Genomic DNA, 19,311 nt, shown 5'->3' with positions numbered 1-19,311 from the left:
TCGATATAAAGCTTTCATTGTTCTATTATTTCTTAAGACCGTCAAGGTCGTAGTTTACATTCTTGATCAAGCTCAAAGTGGTCTTTGTACAGTGCTATAGTGATAACTGAACAGTCATAATGCATTTATCACAACAAAGATCCCGAGTTGTTCTTGCTATAAATGTAGAACTTTATTCCCTTGTTATACCTTTTTTTCACTGCAGTGGTGCAGGGATCATACTGGGATTTCTGCAAACTTCTCTCATAATCTTTCCCACTGCAACATAACCTGCCTCAAACATGAGGCACCACAATCTTTGTAGACAACTATTTTGATCTAAATTCAGGTGGATAAATAAAATAAGGTGTCTGGAGTAACTGTGCAACATGACACATGTGTGTCGCAATTGTTTGGCGAGTCAAATGTGGCGAAGACATGACCCCACCTTAGCCATTGACTTGGCTAAGACTTGGTGGTGGAAACAGGGTATAAATGGACAGCGTATTGTTCAATATTGTAGCAGTTAACAGTTTTTTTGGTCTCTGCAAATGTTCCTTTCCAGCCTCCAGAGGACAGTTCAGACCTGAAGTGCCAGCTTCACTTCGCCAAAGAAGAGTCAGCTCTCATGTGCAAGAAACTCACCAAGATGGTCAAAGACAATGAGGCCATGAGGGAGGAATTGTCAAAGTTTCGCTCTTTGTACGGAGAGGTTGATGCCACACTTACTGTCGAAGAGGTCGCTGACTCTCCTCACACCCGAGAGGCCGAGGTCAAAGTACACCTGAAACTTGTGGAAGAGGAGGCGAACCTTCTAAGCCGACGGATCGTAGAGTTGGAGGTGGAGAACCGCGGCCTTCGCGCTGAAATGGATGACATGAAGATCCAGGATTCCCCGGGTGGAGTCGGGGTCATGGGTGGAGTTGGGGGTCACCTGCTGCTTTCCACGTCTGAGAATGTGATGGAGCTACAGCGCCATCTACAGTTCGTGGAAGAAGAGGCGGATCTGCTGCGGCGGTCTCTGATAGAAATGGAAGAGCAGAACAAGCTCTTGATGAACGAGCTCAACCACTACAAATCCGAGCTTCCCGCTGTCAATGAGATAGAGCTGTCGCCGTCCACAACCATCAATTCACCCAAAATCATTCCTGGTGCTTCTGAAGATGAGGGATCCGGTCTAAATGAAACCACCCATAAAGAACTGCTTGCTGCCAGGCTGCAGATCGCAGAGCTGAATGGCAAAGTAAAGAAGCTCCAGTATGAGAACCGTGTGCTCCTGTCCAACCTTCAACGGTGTGACTTGGCCTCCAACCAGGGTTCCGCACGTCCAGCGCTGGAAACCGATGCCGAAGCAGGGGACTCAGCTGAGTGCGTCCCCAGCCAGGTGCACCGCGAAGGCCCGGTGGGCGACGAGCAGCACGATATTCTGGAGGAAAATAATCCTACATTTTCAGTAACAAGTCACTCTTCTACTGCTCAGGGCCTCAGCATAAAAGACCTTTTCGCTATCCGCGACCAAGCGCAAATCATTACCTCAGCCATTCAGCTTCTAACATCACCCGACCCCTCCAGTGTCACACCAGATGCTGTCTATCGTAAGATTACAACAAATGAGTCTGCGGAAGCGGATCTGCTGGAGAAGAGCCAGACCCAGAGCTCCACGCTGCCCCTGGTGGAGGCCCTGCATGGCAGACTGCAGTCCCTCCAGGCTCAGCTACAGGCCCTCAGTGAGAGGGTGGATGCCCTGGGGCAGCCCTCAGAGAGGGAGTGTGTGGAAGGGATGTCCCTGATGCCCCTGCTGTCTGAGGCGGACGACCCTGCAGCAAATTGCTCATTCCCTGCAGATGCTCAGTTCAACCAGAACATGGCCCAACAGAAGGTACACGCCCAATCTCCTTTGCATCTTTATTCTTTCCTTTTTGCTTGGAGTTTTGTCTTTTTTATCAGCAATTTTCTTTTTTGCTTTGCTTGATTGAGTTGTATTTACATTGCCCTTTCCCTTAGAAAGGTTTGTCGACCACTAGAGCTGCACGATTAATCGTTAAAAGATTGTGATCTCGATTCGAACATCCACACAATGTCATTCCTAAACGACAATGATTCATTAGCATGCGTCTATTAACCCTCTGGGGTACTTCATTTTAGACTCACACTCAGGACCTTCGTGTCAAAAATGACCCGGAGGGCGGCATTAAGATACATTTTATTTGAGTAAAATCAATGAAATATATTTTTGTCCAATACTATTTTTTCTTTTCTTTTTTGGTGTTTTGAGATAATTTTATGATTTATAAGCAGTTGTCATGATTGTGTAGGTATGAAACAGCGTCATAAACAGTTTTTTCTACCACACAGTATCGTTATTTCTGTGTTACAAATATTCATGTTATCAGAAGTACTGGGATAAAAGTTTATAGTTATAGACATAAACACTGATGTCTACAGAAGCGATCAAAATAGAGCATCACTTTTTGAAAGTAACTTGTGGTGACAAGTGACTGTTAAAAAATTTATGTGTCATTGAATCATTCATTCAAGAGATTTGTTCAAAAACACTGATTCATCCAGTAATGAACAAGTGAAGTATTTATGAGTGAGTCATTGAATCATTCATTCAAACAGTTTTTTAAATAATTCATTCATATGAATTAAACATTTTAAATAGACTGCAGCAATTAACATTTTATCAGAACCTCTAGTAAATTACATGCTATTTTGTTTAGTTGTCTGTTCAGAATCGTGGGAGAATCATGATCTCTGAAAAAAAAGGTGATTCTCAATTTATCCAGAATCGTGCAGCTCTACCGACCACTATAACAATGCATGCTTGTAGTGCATTATAAGGCTTCATAGTGGATAGCATTTAGGCCTCTAATGGAGTTAGATCATCATTATTGTGATAAGAACTGTTTTGTTGTGAAAGTTTTCCTTTCCATTTTGATTAAAGAATCTGCTTTTTTGGCATTGGCTAAGTATTTTATGTCTAGATTAAAATGAGACGGAATAGTATAAGTTTGTTTGTTTACTAGTATAATAATGTATTATAGAATTTGGATGTGGCTGTTTCCAATAGATCTTTGACTAGACTATTTCCAGGGATGTCAAACAGTCCTGAAGAGTTTAGCTCCAACCCTAACTAAACACACCTGAACCAGCTAATCAAGGTCTTCAGGATTACTAGAAGCTTCCAGGCAGGTGTTTTGGAGCTGGTTGGTGCTAAACTCTGAGGGACAGTGGCCCTCCATGAGCGGAGTCTGACACATGTGATTTAAGCAATCACAAGAAGTTGGCTAATCCATTCATTCACTTTATTTTGATGGTCCCTTAAACCCATTCTGTTGATTATAAGTAACTTGCACTTACATGTCTACTAACTTTTATTAGAGTGTTAGTAGAGCATTAGTAGACTAGTAGGGTTAGAATAGGTTGACATGTAGTTGCAAAGTTACTTATAGTCAGTAGAATGTCTGTTGGAGGACCATCACGATAAAGAGTTAGCAGATATTAAGCAGAGACAGTCTACTAATACTCGGAGAGTTAGTTGACATGTAGTTGCAAAGTTACTTATAGTCAACATAATGTTCAAAAGGTACCATCAAAATAATGTGTTACCGTTATTTCCCATGACAGATAATAGCTTAGCCTCTTTATTTACTCACTCTCACGTCGTTCCAAACCTGTATGACTTTCTTTCTTCTGTGGAACATAAAAGAAGATATTTTGTCCATACAATGAAAGTCAATGGGGTCCAATATAACACTGTTGTATTGGGCAAAAAAAAAGAGAGATTCCTTTTCTTTTCTTTTTTTGAATCATTTGAGGTTTAATCTAACAGGCATTTATTTAGGCTCCATTAGAGGCCCAACTCTTGAGATCCAATCCAGACTCTTTCCTCCCTCCTTCTCTCTCTCTTTTTCCTCACTGCATGGGCACCATGACCTGTGGTCGCTGCTACATTTCTTTCTTTGTTTTTCTTCTCCCTCTCGTTATGATTCTTTTGTTTCCCCCTATGTCATTTACTTTTTCCTCCTCCTCAAACCAAAGATGATGCTTTCGCTCCTTGTTGTTTTGTTTCTTTTTGCCATTTTGTCTTATACCACAATGACCAAACTGTTTTTCCTATACATACTTTTCATTGTCTTGTGAGTTTTTATTTGCTGGTGATGTTTTATAGGTATCATTGAGCCATTTTCTCTTTTTTCCCCCTTGTTTCATTTCTCACTTGTCTGTTCTGTCCTTGCATCACTGTCTTATATACACACACTACACATAACTTTTTTTTATTCCTTCATCATATTCTTCTTGATCTTGTCTGTCTTCTATCATGCTCGTCTTTTATTGTTGTTTTTTTTGTTTTCCTTCATTAACTTGCCCATGCATGCATGCAACAGCCTGACTCTAGAGATCAGCCAGACTGTGAGGTCAAAGTTCACCCATGCAAGGCAGAGGAGGAGAGCAACAGCCACAAAGACAGCAACAAAGATGAGGAATCTGACTTAAAGGAAACAAACTCTGATCTGGTGAGCGACTAAAACATACACACATTTAAATTCTTCTACCATCTTACAATTGTACACACAATAGCTCTGTTTCAAAACATAAGCTAACACTTTTGGACAAAAACAGAGGCAGCATGTTGTGCATCTTTTATGGATAAAGGCTCGTTCACACCAAGAACGATGACTATATTAGCATCCATCCACACCGGCGGACGATGTTGTTCTGTTTAATCTAAGCGCGCTGCAGTTTTGTTGTCGAGTTATTTAAAGCAAGATGGATTCTGATTGGCTGTCAATGTTTTTATCGTTCATCAGCTGGAAAAAATAATTCTGAAAGTGATTCCAACAATATCTTTTCTCTGTGCGGTTATCATTATAGTTGTGGTGTGCTATTCTTTTTTATTTTGAATGATTTGTAGAACTATATCTTTATAGTTATTTTCCTTGTTGTGGACGGGCCTTAAGGCATTTTCAGAATGTAGAGCAACAAGTTCAAGGAAATATTACATCCATGAATGGTGTTCTCTCGGTTTCTCTTTGGATGGTTGGTAAACTGCAAAATCTCAGAAGCTACAATGAAGGATTAGTGACTACATACTGGTCACTCAAATCTGAAACCCTAATTGGGAAATTAGGGTTTAAGTGATGACAGCAAAGTCTATTAAATGGGACATTCATAGACTCAAAAGAATGTTTATATGGTTAAAATATAAAAGTACCGTTGCATCCATAAATAAAACAAGACTTGTTCACCCATGCAGAGATATGAGCAAATATAGTTCTCGCTGCCAACATGGTTTAGCTTTAATCCCACTACGCTCTTACATTACACTATATTTTCCCCAGTAACGGCCTACTTTTTCTCCTCAATTTGGTGCAGTTTAGATGGCCAGTGATTTGTTTAATTTGTGCAAGACTTTATACAGTACAAACTCCGGAGAAATATGCAGTCTTTAAACTGAAGACAGTAAAAAGTATTGACACGATTATGCCAAGCTTTAAATCATGAAAGCCTGCATTATGTGATTTGGTGTCCTGCACGCTGTGCTAAACGCCCTTGCAGCACTTCAGAGAAACCTCCAGCCATCAACAGTTTCCACCCAAACAATTCATCACCCAGCATTTCCATAACTGGCAAATGTGGTTTTCACAAAGAAAAAGAAACAACTGGGATCTTGTGATCAAGCTCTGGTCTCATGTTTCAAATTTTAGGGAGGGCTTGTCAATGTTGGACTGATGTTGCTAGAGTAGAAATGGTCTAGGGATGCAAAAACTTTTTTTTCTCAAAACTATTAATTCTGTAAAAGAAATCCTGTATATTTAGACTGGTTTCCTTACCTCACCCAGATTGGACGTGTTTCCTAGAGGGCTTTACACAAGACATGTTTTTGAGTTGAATGCAAGGTCCTTGATAGAGTTAGGCTACTATTAGTTTTTGCTGTTGTAATGAAATTATTATTACTATTTAAAACATGGCGGCAGCTTCTAGTTTCAAAGGAAAATAATTTTTCTAACATCTTTTAAGCAGTAGTTTACATGGGAGATAACAAAAAAAATCCCTAATGTTTTATATACTAATTATTACTATAGTTTTTTTTATTTTTTTACTATAGTTAATATTGAAATATACAGTAATTATATGCAGGTGTGTCTCGTGTATACAGCCATAATATTCATCAACTTGAAAACATAGATCCGTACAATAAACTTCCATTAATGTAATTTGTTAATCATAGATGCATTCAAAAATTAAACCCAAATTTTGAGATGTTCTTGTAAAGACTGTAGGTCTGACCCCTCCCCATCCCCTTACCACTGCATTTTCGGCTCTTCAGGTCCCAATAGGCTGTTCCCATTCACCAAGTGACCCCTATTACCACCTCTGCCTTGAATTCATACATTAATATCGATGGATAAATCAAGCCCTCCCTATAGCTTTTTACATTCAAAAGCTGTTTCACTCAGAAATGTCACAATCAAGTCGGCCATAACTTCCATTACATGAGTTTAAGTTTGCTGAGCAGGATATCAATTATTAGATGGCGTGAAATCAAAAATCAAAATGCAATAGATGTTTGCTTTTGTTACATTTAAAATTGAAGTCATTTTTTATAAGTTAAGGTTTAAAAAAAAAAGATATTGACGTAATGAAATACAGCATTGTTTAGTATGACTCTGACTCGACTAAGGTGGAATCAAACCCAACACTTGTCCTTGAGTCCTGTTTTTAAAAGTTGGTCTATTTTTAACTTGACACAATTGAGATACGTCTGTTGCTGACTTAAATAGTTGTGGCGCTTTAAATGGGATGCAAAATATCAAAACAATTAGAAAGGGGAAAAAAATTCTAGGTGACTAGTCTAGGAACTTCGAATCCATTTTCTTGGAAAAAGACAAATAATACAGACTGTTTTCTCTGCACTCTTGAAGTCAGACAGATTCTAATCTAAATTGATGTAGTTATAAAGACTGTTATTATATTGCCACTGAAAAATGTTGACATTTAAAAGGTTCCAGTCTATTTATATTACAAATACCGTGCAGCTACAGAATTTACCAATTACTTTCAATCCCTCTCTCGTTTTCATGTTGTTCTCCAGATTGGTGAGCTGCACACTCAGTTGTCTGAGGCAAGAGAGAAGGCTCAGGGAGCGCAGGAAGCGTTGTCACAGGAGAGACATGCGCGCCACAACGACACACATAAACTCTCTCAGGTGCAAACATGTTAATTCTCTCTCAAACACTGACTGAACATCCAAATAAAGCAAACCTAACCCTAAAATCTGATTGGTTGTAGACTCATTTTAATGTCTCTCTCTGTAGCTTCAGGAAGAGCATCAGAAGGCCCTCCTCCTCAGAGACTTCCAGCTACAGAGCCTGAGCCTCCAGACGCGTCTGCAGCAGAAGCTGTGGAGTCAGGAGAGAAACCTGCTGGTGCAGGAGTCACAGCAGCTCAAAGAGAGCCTGCTCCTCATCAGCCTCAAGCTGCGCTGGCTCCTCAAACAGTGGAGACTCGGCAAGAAACTAGACACTGAGAGCAAGGATATCCTCGAGGTGAGAGCTGAAGGGGAATTCACCAATAATGGATTGTGCCAAAATCAGGTTTATTTATACACACACTGTTTGTATAGTTTTAGCAGTTGATTCACTGAAGGAATTTCATGAAAATCGGGAAACGATGTGAACATGCTTACTAAGTCTGAAGGCCACACGACACAATTCATTCAAATTTGGAACAGGGTTAAACTGGATTGTGGTTGTTTAGTTTATAAGGTGCAATTGGTTTGATGGTCCTTCAGGTACACTACTGTTCAAAAGTTTGGGGTCAATACGTTTTTTTGTGGAAATAAATAAGTACTTTTATTCAGCAAGGATGCGTTTAATTGAACAAGTAAAGACATTAATAATGTTACAAAAGAAATAGATGCTTTCTATTAATCAAAAAAACTTGAAACAAGTTATCTATAACAATATTACGCAGCACAACTGTTTTCAACATTGATAATAATCAGAAATGTTTCTTGAGCATCAAATCAACATATTAGAATAATTTCTGGAGACTGGAGTAATGATGCTGAAAATTCAGCTTTAACATCACAGGAATAAATTACATTTAAAATATATTAAAATAAAAACAATTATTTTAAATTGTAAAAATATTTCACAATATTACTGCATTTTTAATCAAATACAGCCTTGGTGAGCATACTAAAAAGATTTAAGAAATCTTACTGACCCCAACATTTTGAATGATAGTGCACTTTGTAAATATTATTGAAGTAAATGCTGATATGTTTTCCCAGGTTAACAGTGTCAAAGATCTCCGTATCCTGCTTGAGGAAGATGGGCTGTCCTCCCACTATGGAGACAACAAGATGTCTGCTGCTGAGGAGCAACCCCTCAACCCTACACCCAAAGAGCACAGCCTGGCAGAGAAAAGCTGCCCACAGGTGGGTGAAAACAGAGATTGGCTGAACAACGTACTTCTGCAACTTTAGATTTGATGTCCTAATAATCCAGTCTTCACGGCTATTTAAAAGTAGTTAATTTCCATCTCCTGTTGCCCCCAGCAGCCTAGCGGATTCGGCAGTACTCTGTCGGACCTGAAGGTGGCGCTACAGGATCTGAGCGCTGAGCTGCGCGAGGAGCGTCAGAGTTCACAGGAGTTAACACAGCAGTTTGCCCGTGCCAAAGCATCATGGGAAGTGGAACGGATGGAACTCAAGAGCATTATCACTCAGGTGAGCAGCTGTGTCCGCTCAAGACGGTCCTGATAGATGGGGGACACATTCGTCAGTCAGACAATTGAAACAAAAACTAGGCAAATGTTGGACCTCGGCCTCACTTGACTGAATTTATATACATATTTTCCATAATTAAATGGCCAAGATTTTACATAGTCCTCATTTAACATAGGAAATGCCTGAAAATACAGTTTGTTCCCTGCCTTATGGCTTGGAATTTAAAGATCAATTTGTAATAAAAGCTTATAGTGACTTTTAAATCAATATATTCCTGTAGCCAAAAGTAAATGGCATGTGTAGATCAATCTGTGTCTTCAGGATAGTGGACAGTTGTTGAAAATGTATCTCAGCTGGAGTTTTCCGTTAAGGATTTAAAACTTGAGTGGGAAAATTCTGTTAAATACATTGTCCCAATAAAATCTAAAAGAGTCCATAGAGGTGAATCATTTTATAGGTAATTTGCACTGCATGTGTAAAGTAATTACTTTAGCATTGATCTCAGTGGGTAATTTTACTCCTGCACTCAGGGCTATAGTCATTGATTTAACATACACAGATTACAGTAATTCCTCTTGGGAGATTCATTCTGAACACTGAGGCCAGATTTCTCACGATCAGTTTGCTGTCAAACAGGCTGAAGGATGCTGGATGTGACCTGTAATTTTTTTTTATTTGATCTGTTGGTTTAAGACATGCACCAGTAGTCTGGGAAGAGAGCTGTTTGCAGTGTGTCATCAGCAATGTGGCATTTCAATGGGGGGGGGGGGGGGTGAGAGGGAGTGTGTGCTTACAGGCTTGTTGCAGGGCGTGATGGTGAAAGATGAGTTTAATATCTCTGCACTGAGACACATTCATGACTGCAGTCTTCTTAATGGCTTAATTAATGGGCTCGGGGAGGAACAGGATTTAAGACACAGTTTGTGGATCAGTCTGATAAACACAGAGGCTAAAGAAGAGAAACAAATAAGAAATAAAGTAGTGATGCACCAAAAAAAAATTCCGGTTTTGGCCGAAACCGTTTTGGAAGGCCTAAAATACCGATAACAATACAAATATTTAAAGAGCAGGTACACATAATACAGTGGCACGTGCATTTTAGACAAGGCTACTCAAAAAAATAGACATAAGCAAATGTAATAGAAGACATGAGGAGTGTTTGGATAATCATTATGTTTGATGCTGCTAATGGAGCAGAAATGGTACTGCAGCTTTAAGTCAAGTGTGTGTAGATGTCTTAAACAGTGCGTCGAGATCCGGGGCATGCAATCAGTTGTGTTTAGATTAGCTAAAATACGCACTCTCCTCCCTTCATTGTTGTAAAGGTTACAGCTGAAAAAAAGAAGTATACACACACACACACACACCATTAGATTGCTCCTAAAGCAATAGCCCTATGCTCTCCAGAGAACCTAATGACACTAGACCGCCCCTTTCACCATTACTGCTCTGATAGGTCGATATTACAGAGCTTTTCTCTCTGACTGCACTTCCTTGGTTTTTCTAAGACTGTGGTTTAGAGAATAAGCCAAGCGATAAAGGGAGGAATGGAAGAGGTGGGACTTGACACTCTAGTATTACAGGGTTCCTACGCAGTTTGGAAAAGTATGGAAAAGTATGGAATTTGATCTAAGTAATTTCCAGGTCTGGAAAAGTATGGAAAAAAGAAAGCAGAGTATGGAAAAATATTTGCATTTCCAGACTATTGACCCTATTTAGTTTTCTATAATAGAAAATTAAGAATTTAATGAAAATAAATGTATCATACAAGTGTGTTTTCATGGTAGCTGTTTAGCGATTGTCAAAAACGACTGAATGAATTTAAGGTGCACTTATTCATTATGCAAAAATGCAGGTTATAAGCGTTTTGAGCCACTAAAAGGATCTTTGCAAAAATAAAAAAATATGCAGACTTTCGTGTGCGCATGAGAAACCATTAAACTTAGCGTAGACAATGCACACTGAGGCCCCATCCACACTACTGCGTTTTAGTTTAGAAACGGATAATTAAAACGAATACGATCTCCGTCCACACCAGCATTTTAGCTGCGTATTAGAATTGATCTCCGTCCACATTAAAACGACTGAAAACGCGGATCACGTGACCATTCACCAACACTGGGCATGCGCGTGCCGGTGTAAACACAACTTCATTGATAAAATTATCCCACCATGCTCTGGGTTAACCCCAAACCGACGCTCCATGTACGGTCAACGCCGCCGCTGCACACGGGAATTGTCACAGATCGCTCGAATAATAGCTTGACTCGGGCGCATGTAGGCAGTTATAGCGTTGTAAAATGCAGAATTTACTTGTACAACAGCTGCTAGCAAAGATATACGCCATGACTGATGACACCCAATCATAGAGCCGAGCGGGAGCCTCTACTACGTCATCGTTTCTAAAGTCCTCTGTTTTGACCCGTCTACACTAAAACGCCCTCCGGAGTTTCAAAACGAAAAACGGATCGGCAGCGTTTCTAAACTTCTCCGTTTTGGGTCTCCGTTTTTGCCGTTTTAGTGTGGACGGGAGGTGCAAACGTAGCAAAAGGTCTCCGTTTTTAAACGAAAACGCAGTAGTGTGGACGGGGCCTGAGCCACCTATTGCACCATGAGCCCATTTCACTGTGTGGTTTCTTGGCCGCCAGAGAGTATGTGTTAAAGCAGACCTAAGGCCTTGAAATAGGATAATGTACTGCCCTATTGAAAGCCAAATTTTGACTACTTTTTTTTTTTTTAAGCACCAGTGTTTTTATAGACCCTTGAACTTGGCAAATAGGACAATGCACACAGCCATATTGTGCCATCAGCCCATTTCGTGTCATGGTTTCTCTGCCGCCACAAAGGATGCATTAAATTGGTCATTAGGCCTTGATATTAGAGGACTACCCCAAGGAAAGCCAAATTTGGAGCAAATAGGCCTATATTTCTATTAATTCATGTGCACATTTGCTCTTTTTCTACATAGATTAGGTTATAGTATATAAAACTAAAAATTGTAATGCGTAATTGTAAGCATGCAAAAAAAAAAAATCCCGTGCGCATGTAAATAGTTTCTCGAGGGCCCGATAAAGTTTCTCGTGTGCATGCAAAAGTCTATATACACTACTCTGCAAAAGTCTTTGGCACTTTAGTATTTTCAAACCCCTAAAAAATAGTTTTAAGCCAGTTATTTATATATTTTGCTGTAGTGTGTCAGCTTGCATTTCCAAACATTCATTTTGCCATTAATGGTAATAATCCAGTGAGATTTTTTTGTATGCACAAGGAGTGACAAGAGCCGGTATGAATATGATCTGATCTCTCCATCATCGAGCCTGTCTGTGATTACATGAAGAAACAGAAAAAAACTGAGACAGACTAAATCCAGAAGAACTGCAGCAACGTCTCCAAGATGCTTGAAACCTTCCTGCAAAGCTACAGTCCTGCGAGACGTTTTAGGCACTGTAAAGTGAGGATGCTTTCCAAAATAATGTCATAAATAGATTTTATTTATCAATTAGCTTCTATAAACTGAATCACACCATATTTGGTGTGACCACGCTTTGTGTTTAAAACAGCTGTTGTCCGGACACTTGCACATATAGCTTTCAGGAAGATTTCTTCAAGAGTCTTGGAGACGTTGCCGCAGTTCTTCATGTAATCCCAGATGGACTCGATGATGGTGAGATCAGATCTCCGTGTGGAGAACACTGGGTGTTGTCAGACTCCTTATGCATATAAAAATCTCACTGGATTATTATAATGGCAAAATAAATGTTTGGAAATGTAAACTGATATTTCCTACTGACACTACAGCAAAATATATAAATAACTGTCTTAAAGCCATTTTTTTGGGGTGAAAATACAAATTTTGCTTTGGAGATCTCCTACAACAAACGCTTTCATTTTCTCATAATATACATTGTACATCACCACATTTTTCAACGATTCTCAAACGAATTGTCCGATGATTCAGTCTCTTTCCAAATCCCTCCTTTCCACGAGCCTGCTCTGCTCTGATTGGCCAGACGGTCCAGTCTGGTGTGATTGGTCTACTACTTCCAGGGCTTGTCGGAAGCTAAACACCATTACCATAACTAAAGTTCAGCTCCGGAGGCTTCCTCAGTCCTCAGTGATTACACACTGTAACGACAGTAACTATGACGTCGATTTTACCATATCAATCCGAGCGCTTGTCCGATGATGAAACATTGGAAGAATTATGAGATGTTGCAGCTGTAATTCCTCACCATCAGCGTTAACAAATGTATGTCCATCAACAAACTGATATTTCTAATTTATTGAGGTGCACGTGTGAACTTTATTAATAATAGTGCATACGTTAGCCGAATGACTGATGTAACATTAACGTGACTTAGCCGGAGAACTACACAATATAGTTGTGGGCATTAGGCAAATGTGTTACCCAGTGACGTGTAGCCGTCACGGAAGTAAGATTTCGAATTCCTGACGACTCGTTTAGGCGGTTCAGAGTCGATTCTTTCTTTTGAGAAACAATAATTTTTTTTTTTACGTGTGCTTTTTCGTTTTCATAACTTAGCAGATAGCTGCATTACACGTTGCATGATAGGGAATATCCGAAAAAGCATAATAGGGGCACTTTAAATATGGTCTGAAAATCTACAGAGAGGTTTGGAAATTTGAGTCTGGAAAAGTATGGAATTTTGAAACGGAAAATGTGTAGGAACCCTGGTATTAGCTGTGACCTCAGTGGCACTAATAACAACCTGTCACTTGATTTATGAAAATGATTTATCACTGTATTAACAAGAAAGGTTATTGATACCATTAATGCTGTAAGTATAATGCAATGAAGTCTTCTGTTGAGGCTGCACATCGTCATTTATTAATTTATACATCGTCTATTATTAAGATGCTGCACAGTTGTTAATTTATCATGCGATTCAAAGGTGAATCAAATAAATAATCTGCAAAGCCACATTAATAGTCTGATAGAAACAATAGAATTTCTGGATAATTTTTCTTTTTCATAATCATTTGGGTTTATGAGAAGGTATCTGGAACAACTATCTTTCGTCCTCTTTAATAAACCACATCAACCCATTAACCTCTTATTGCCATCAAAATCAAAACTCATTAGGCATTATTACCATGAGGAGCTAGTCACTGATTGTCTGATGAGTTCCCAGCAGGCTGTGTTTTAATAATCTGACTGGCATACGCTCATGCAGTTTATGACTTCTAAAGATTTACAGCTCCAACTGAGAGAGCAGAAGGAATTCAAAATACGATAAATGGGTGCCGGCTTCATAATTACTGTTGTTAGAAACATAATACAAAATATAACCAAATATCATAACAATCTAATGGGATGACTCACATTTGAAGCTGTTGTAAAACTGCCAATGCAAATTATATAGGGTTGATACAACTCATGATGTTAACTGTAAACCGCAGTTAATAAAATATATTACCCGGAAAAATAATTGTCTATTTTAATTATTCTTAATAGTAAATGTAATTATTGCTTTTTACAATTAAGCATATATAATTGCTCTTTGATCTGAATATTTAAAGGAGCTGTATATAAGAAATTTATTTCAATTAATCATAAAATGGACCTGATATATCACTAGACATTAAGAAATCATGTACATTTCAAATACTTATATCACTGACAACAGTAGTCCGGCCAGGATATTGTCATTTAAAAAGTGCAGTTGCAGCCCTCAACTGATGTTGATGTTGTCATGTTGTGTTTTGGTCTGATGCTCCACCCTCCACCTATCGACCAATCACGAAGTCAGTAGTGTTGCGGCATCCGGGTTGCCAGCTCTGCTCTAGTTACCACAGCTGCAGCTCGTCACGTTCCGGCTGGATCCTGCAGCCTATCTGGCAACCTTAAGTCAGGGGGAGGGGGAGGGGATACACCACTCTACAGTAATTTGAAAGTGATTGCAGTACCAGTTTTGGCCACAATCTTACATACAGCTCCTTTAATGGTATAATATCTATAAAATATCATGATGTCTGAATGGTGCTGCTGTTAGCATCAGCAAATGCTTGGGTATGTATTATTGGGCTGTTTCTATGGTTACTCTTCTGGTTCTGAAACATCAAGTAATCTCTTTTTATCTCAATCTCTCATTTTGTACTTTATCTTTGTCATCAGCTGGAGGGTAAGATGGGGAAGGCATCTGTGGCTGGGAGTGAAAAGGATTCTTCAGACCTCAAGGGGGCACTAAGGAAGGAGCGAGAGGAGCATCAACACTTATTGGCGGACTCTTACGCTGCCGTGATGGACCTCACCAAACAACTGCAGATTGGTGAGAAGAACTGGAGCCGAGAGAGGCTAGAGCTTTTGGAGCACTTCAACCAGGAAAGAAGCCAATGGGAACAACATATGCGAGATTCCCAGAGCAAAGGCGCACAGGTCAGATGTCATTTGAAAGGATTTGTTAAATTAAAAATTACAATTCTATCATGTTTTTTTCCTCCTTCACTTCATTCCAAACCCGTATGACTTGCTTTTTCAGTGGAATGCAAAAGGAAAAGAAATTATGATTGTGCTGGTCACTTTCAAGTTTCAGGAGACACGAAAACACCAAAAAGAGTTGAATAAGAGTCTTCTGTACATTTTTGAAAATTCTTCAATTAAACACAAAAGGAGAAATTCTGAAAGCATCAGATTTTTCAGAATTTCTCCTTTTGTGCTCCACAGAAGAAACTTATTTGGGTTTGGAACTACATGAGGGTGAGGAAATGATGACAGCATTTTTATTTTTGGGTGAACAATAACTTTTATGGTCAAGCTTCAAGTGAATTACAGGCCTGGGAAGCTTTGTTTTGTATTACCAAAGCTTGTTCCCCTGCTTTCATGTTTTTCTTTCATATTTTTGAGTCCTTTAATCTGTTTTATATAGGTCTGTGAGAATGTTATTATGACATATTTTGCACATTGTTCATCCCCACACTTCCTTCACTGACTCAGGGCTCCCCTCACATAATGGGAGGATATGACAATATCTCTAAACATTTCCACAGAGCGCCGGCATGCACACTCCCTGTGTGTTGCATCACTTGCAGCTGGAATTGCTGGTTTTGCATATCAGAATCAGTCAAATATGTTTGCACACACAAGGAATTTGATTTGGTGACAGAAGCAGTTTCCAGTACATAGAGCAAACAAGAGTACACAAATAGTCAAATAAAAATAAAGATATATGTGAATAAGACACGTGTGTGATTTTATATATATATATAAAGAAAGAAAATAGACAAATTTGGTACTGTTATGAGAGAATGAAGAAAATCCATGTGGCTGTGCACAGCTTTTGCTGTCCAATTGGAAATAAGCCTGAAACAGTGTGGTCAGTATGTCTGTACTAACCAGACTGTAAGTAAGGCTGGAAAAAGAGATGAGACAATATAGTCCCCCCCCCCCCCTTCTTTCAATCTCTGCCTCTTTGTGGTCTAATTTCTTTCTTTCATATGAGATCTTGAATGAGAAAAGTCTAATAACATGCCTCATTGGGAGAAATTGGGTCATTTAAAAAGACTTGATGAACCACACCACTATCATTACCCCCACAGAGGAAACAAGCTGTTTTGAATGACCTCATTTCCTAAAGAGAATATCGTCTGACTCAGTAATACCACATGAATGAATGGGAGTACTGTGGCGGGGGGATGACCATGGCATGCTGTAAAACTTAACTAAAAAAGATAATTTCTTTTTCAGTCTCTTCATGATAAAATGTCTGAGAAGGAAACCTTAACAGATGTAGCCACAAGCAGTTCAGCACTGCAAAGGTAAAATGACTTCCATAAGGTCTAAATTGCATCCCCATTTTAATCAGACGTGATTGTTTTATGATAATCTCCATTCTCTCGTCACAGGACCAAATCGGTTTCTGCCCTCTCTGAATTTAAGAGTCTGCTGGACACCAGTCTGTTCCTTCCTGGTCACATGGTCAGTGGAGTAAAAGAGTGCAATGTTGCACAGCACCAATCTACTGCTCCGGCCTCCATTCTGGCTTGCACTGACTTAAGTGATCTCAACAAAAAGAATTGGAAGTACCTGACCAGCGATTCAGCAATATTGGAAAAGCATGACCAGTTTAAGACATGGGACTGCCCAAGCACCAACTCGAACAGCAGCTTCCCAGGACTGGAGCTAAGCAAGGAGTACATCCAGAGAAGCTACACTGCTCCAGATAAGACGGGCATTCGCATCTATTACAGCCCTCCAACAGTGCGGAGAATGGAGAGGAGACCAGTCAAAGAAAAGGCCCACCAGGATCCCCAGCAAGGACTATCATCTAGGGATGCAGCCATGATAGGTCTATCAGGTCAGACTGCTGTGTCCGTACCCTTATCCACCACTTCCTCATCCGCTTATGAGCAGTGGTTGAGCTCACTTTCACAGCAGCATAGAGACCTGCTTGAAGGGCGGACAGGAGGTTCTGCACCTTTCCATGGACTGGAGATTTCAGGCAACCTTAGCGATGACATGAAGGAGATGACAAACTGTGTACGACAGGCCATTCGTTCCAGTTCCCTGGAGAGGAAGTGCAGCAAAGATTCTGGGAGCCAGACAGTAGGTGTTTCTAGTACAGGAACGCAGACAGCACAGTTTGTCAGCATTGGCCTACAAACTGATGCCATTTCAACTACTAGAGGCCTTCAAGGGAAAACATGGTCTCCTCGTCCATCCACCTCACTTGCATCTGCACGCTCCCGACAGATCTCTTCATCTCTGGATAAAGTGCACAGTCGCATAGATAGACCCTGTTGCTCACCAAAATATGGCTCACCTAAGCTCACCCGCAGAGTTTCCACCTCCTCCTCCAAACTCGAGACCTCCTCAACATCCTCAAGGGATCGCAGTGTCTGGAATCTGCATAACCGTAGTGGATCTCAGATTGGTTCTGCCTGGGCACGTTCCACCACCACACGTGACAGCCCAGTGCTTAGTGGCCTAAATGATGGCTTGACCAGTCTGTTCAGTGTGGTGGAACACTCCGGAAGTGTTGAATCATTATGGAAAGCAGATCAGTGCCCAGGGAGACAAGCCGCTGGGAAACCCTCCTGTCCTAGTATAGGTATCGGTCTGGGAGAAGCGGGATCTCAGAAGTATGGCATGGTCCAGGAGTTTCTTTCCAATGTTTGCGCCAGGACTGCGCCAGCGGGCACAATGGACGAACCGAAGCCTGAATACCTACCTGGAGCCTTGATTGGCACAGACAATATCACAAAGATCGTCAACAAGAGGTTTATGAAAACACAAAGAGACGATTTGGTAGCCACCGGAAAGGATGCAATGAGCACAAGCTCTAGTACCTTGGAGGTGAGTTTAATCATGAACAACTAATTGTGTTAGACAAACTCCCTCTTCCTCCAAAGCATAAACCCTGAATCAAGTAAATATTTTAACTTTTGAGTTCTTTTTTGTTATTGCAGGATTCAGTTTGTGACTGCAACTCACAAACCGTCACTTCTTGTTTTGCCCGCCACTCCCGCTCCACCACACGACATACCCATGGTCAGTGCAAGCACCGAGAGCAAGAGTCATCCATGGGAACTGAAGAACGATTCGATACCAGTATTGAGTGAGGATGACCCTCTTCTGACGCTTCCCAAAAACTATACAAAATAAACAACTATCAACAGTCACACCACACAAACTGCCACACAAATCCACTGCCACATACGCCAATACACACAGACACACCTACAAAACAAACACACATACTTCATATCTTAAACAAACAAACAAAAAACTTCAGGGTTACAACAATGGGACCTTGGAGAATTCCTGCATCTGGAGAGTTTCCAAACCAGACCTCAGTGTAACCAGCACACTTTAATGCCAAGGATGGGGAGAAAGTAGAGCTCCCTTTTAGGTCCACCATTCCACTGTCAAGATTTCACATTGTTAGTCCGTCATTCCAGTGTAAACCAGCCAGTCCTGACTTTGAATTCCACAATCATTTAGTCAGGCCTCTCCTTAAACTCAGCCATTCCTCTGTTCTTTATCCAGCCAACAGGACAGCTTAGCCAGCCATTTCGATACCCATGGGAGAACTTGAGTAATCCAAACCCAAGTTGACACCAGGTCTTAATGAATTTCATGTAGATATCAAGGAAACATAAAGCATGCAGCTGAACTACACAAACCAAGAACCTCAACATGGCCTTCAGTAAGAGTAAAACTTATCATCACAACTGCCCAGTGGCCCTTACTCTTGCCCACAAATAGTATTGCTTGGAGTAGCTGTAAATTTGTCCCATAACCAGCAATTGATGGATTCTACGAGTTCATGTACAACTTACCTTTTTAAAAAGTCTACAATGGACCACTTTTGTCTTTGATGGTTAAGAAGAAAGTTTCTTCCTGGAAAGTGTTGCCACCTTAAACCAACATGGTCTCAATTTGGTTTTATGTTCATGTTCTCCACAGACAATCATCAAATAGCAAAGCTTGTTTCAACCACTTTATAAACTCTGCAACTACTTGGGACCATGTTCCATTTTCAAACCAGCCAAAATATGAAACTCAGAATATACCCCTGGATTTATCTAAAATAGAACTGGATGATATGATTCATCATATTGCATTATGAATC

At 40.2% G+C, this 19,311-nt stretch overlaps 1 protein-coding gene across 2 annotated transcripts in view; it reads left to right on the top strand.

Annotated features, from left to right (window-relative positions):
* soga1 (suppressor of glucose, autophagy associated 1) overlaps positions 1-19,029 on the top strand; it is a 49,798-nt gene extending 30,769 nt beyond the window's left edge. Inside the window, exons 5-14 of one of the 2 annotated variants that reach the window (XM_056250019.1) lie at positions 545-1,858; positions 4,371-4,499; positions 7,079-7,192; positions 7,302-7,532; positions 8,282-8,428; positions 8,552-8,719; positions 14,856-15,116; positions 16,425-16,495; positions 16,583-18,032; positions 18,146-19,029. In XM_056250019.1, coding sequence (XP_056105994.1) covers positions 545-1,858; positions 4,371-4,499; positions 7,079-7,192; positions 7,302-7,532; positions 8,282-8,428; positions 8,552-8,719; positions 14,856-15,116; positions 16,425-16,495; positions 16,583-18,032; positions 18,146-18,298 — 4,038 coding nt within the window. In that variant the 3' untranslated portion in view covers positions 18,299-19,029. Of the gene's footprint in view, positions 1-544; positions 1,859-4,370; positions 4,500-7,078; positions 7,193-7,301; positions 7,533-8,281; positions 8,429-8,548; positions 8,720-14,855; positions 15,117-16,424; positions 16,496-16,582; positions 18,033-18,145 lie in introns of both variants that reach the window. The other variant, XM_056250017.1, reaches the window with a different exon arrangement.
* Positions 19,030-19,311: the final 282 nt, after the last annotated feature.

This window comes from Rhinichthys klamathensis, unplaced genomic scaffold, assembly GCF_029890125.1.
Source record: "Rhinichthys klamathensis goyatoka isolate OS25496 unplaced genomic scaffold, OSU_Roscu_1.1 h1tg000066l_1, whole genome shotgun sequence".
Lineage (NCBI taxonomy): Eukaryota > Metazoa > Chordata > Actinopteri > Cypriniformes > Leuciscidae > Rhinichthys > Rhinichthys klamathensis.
This window is presented reverse-complemented; position numbering and strand designations above follow the sequence as displayed.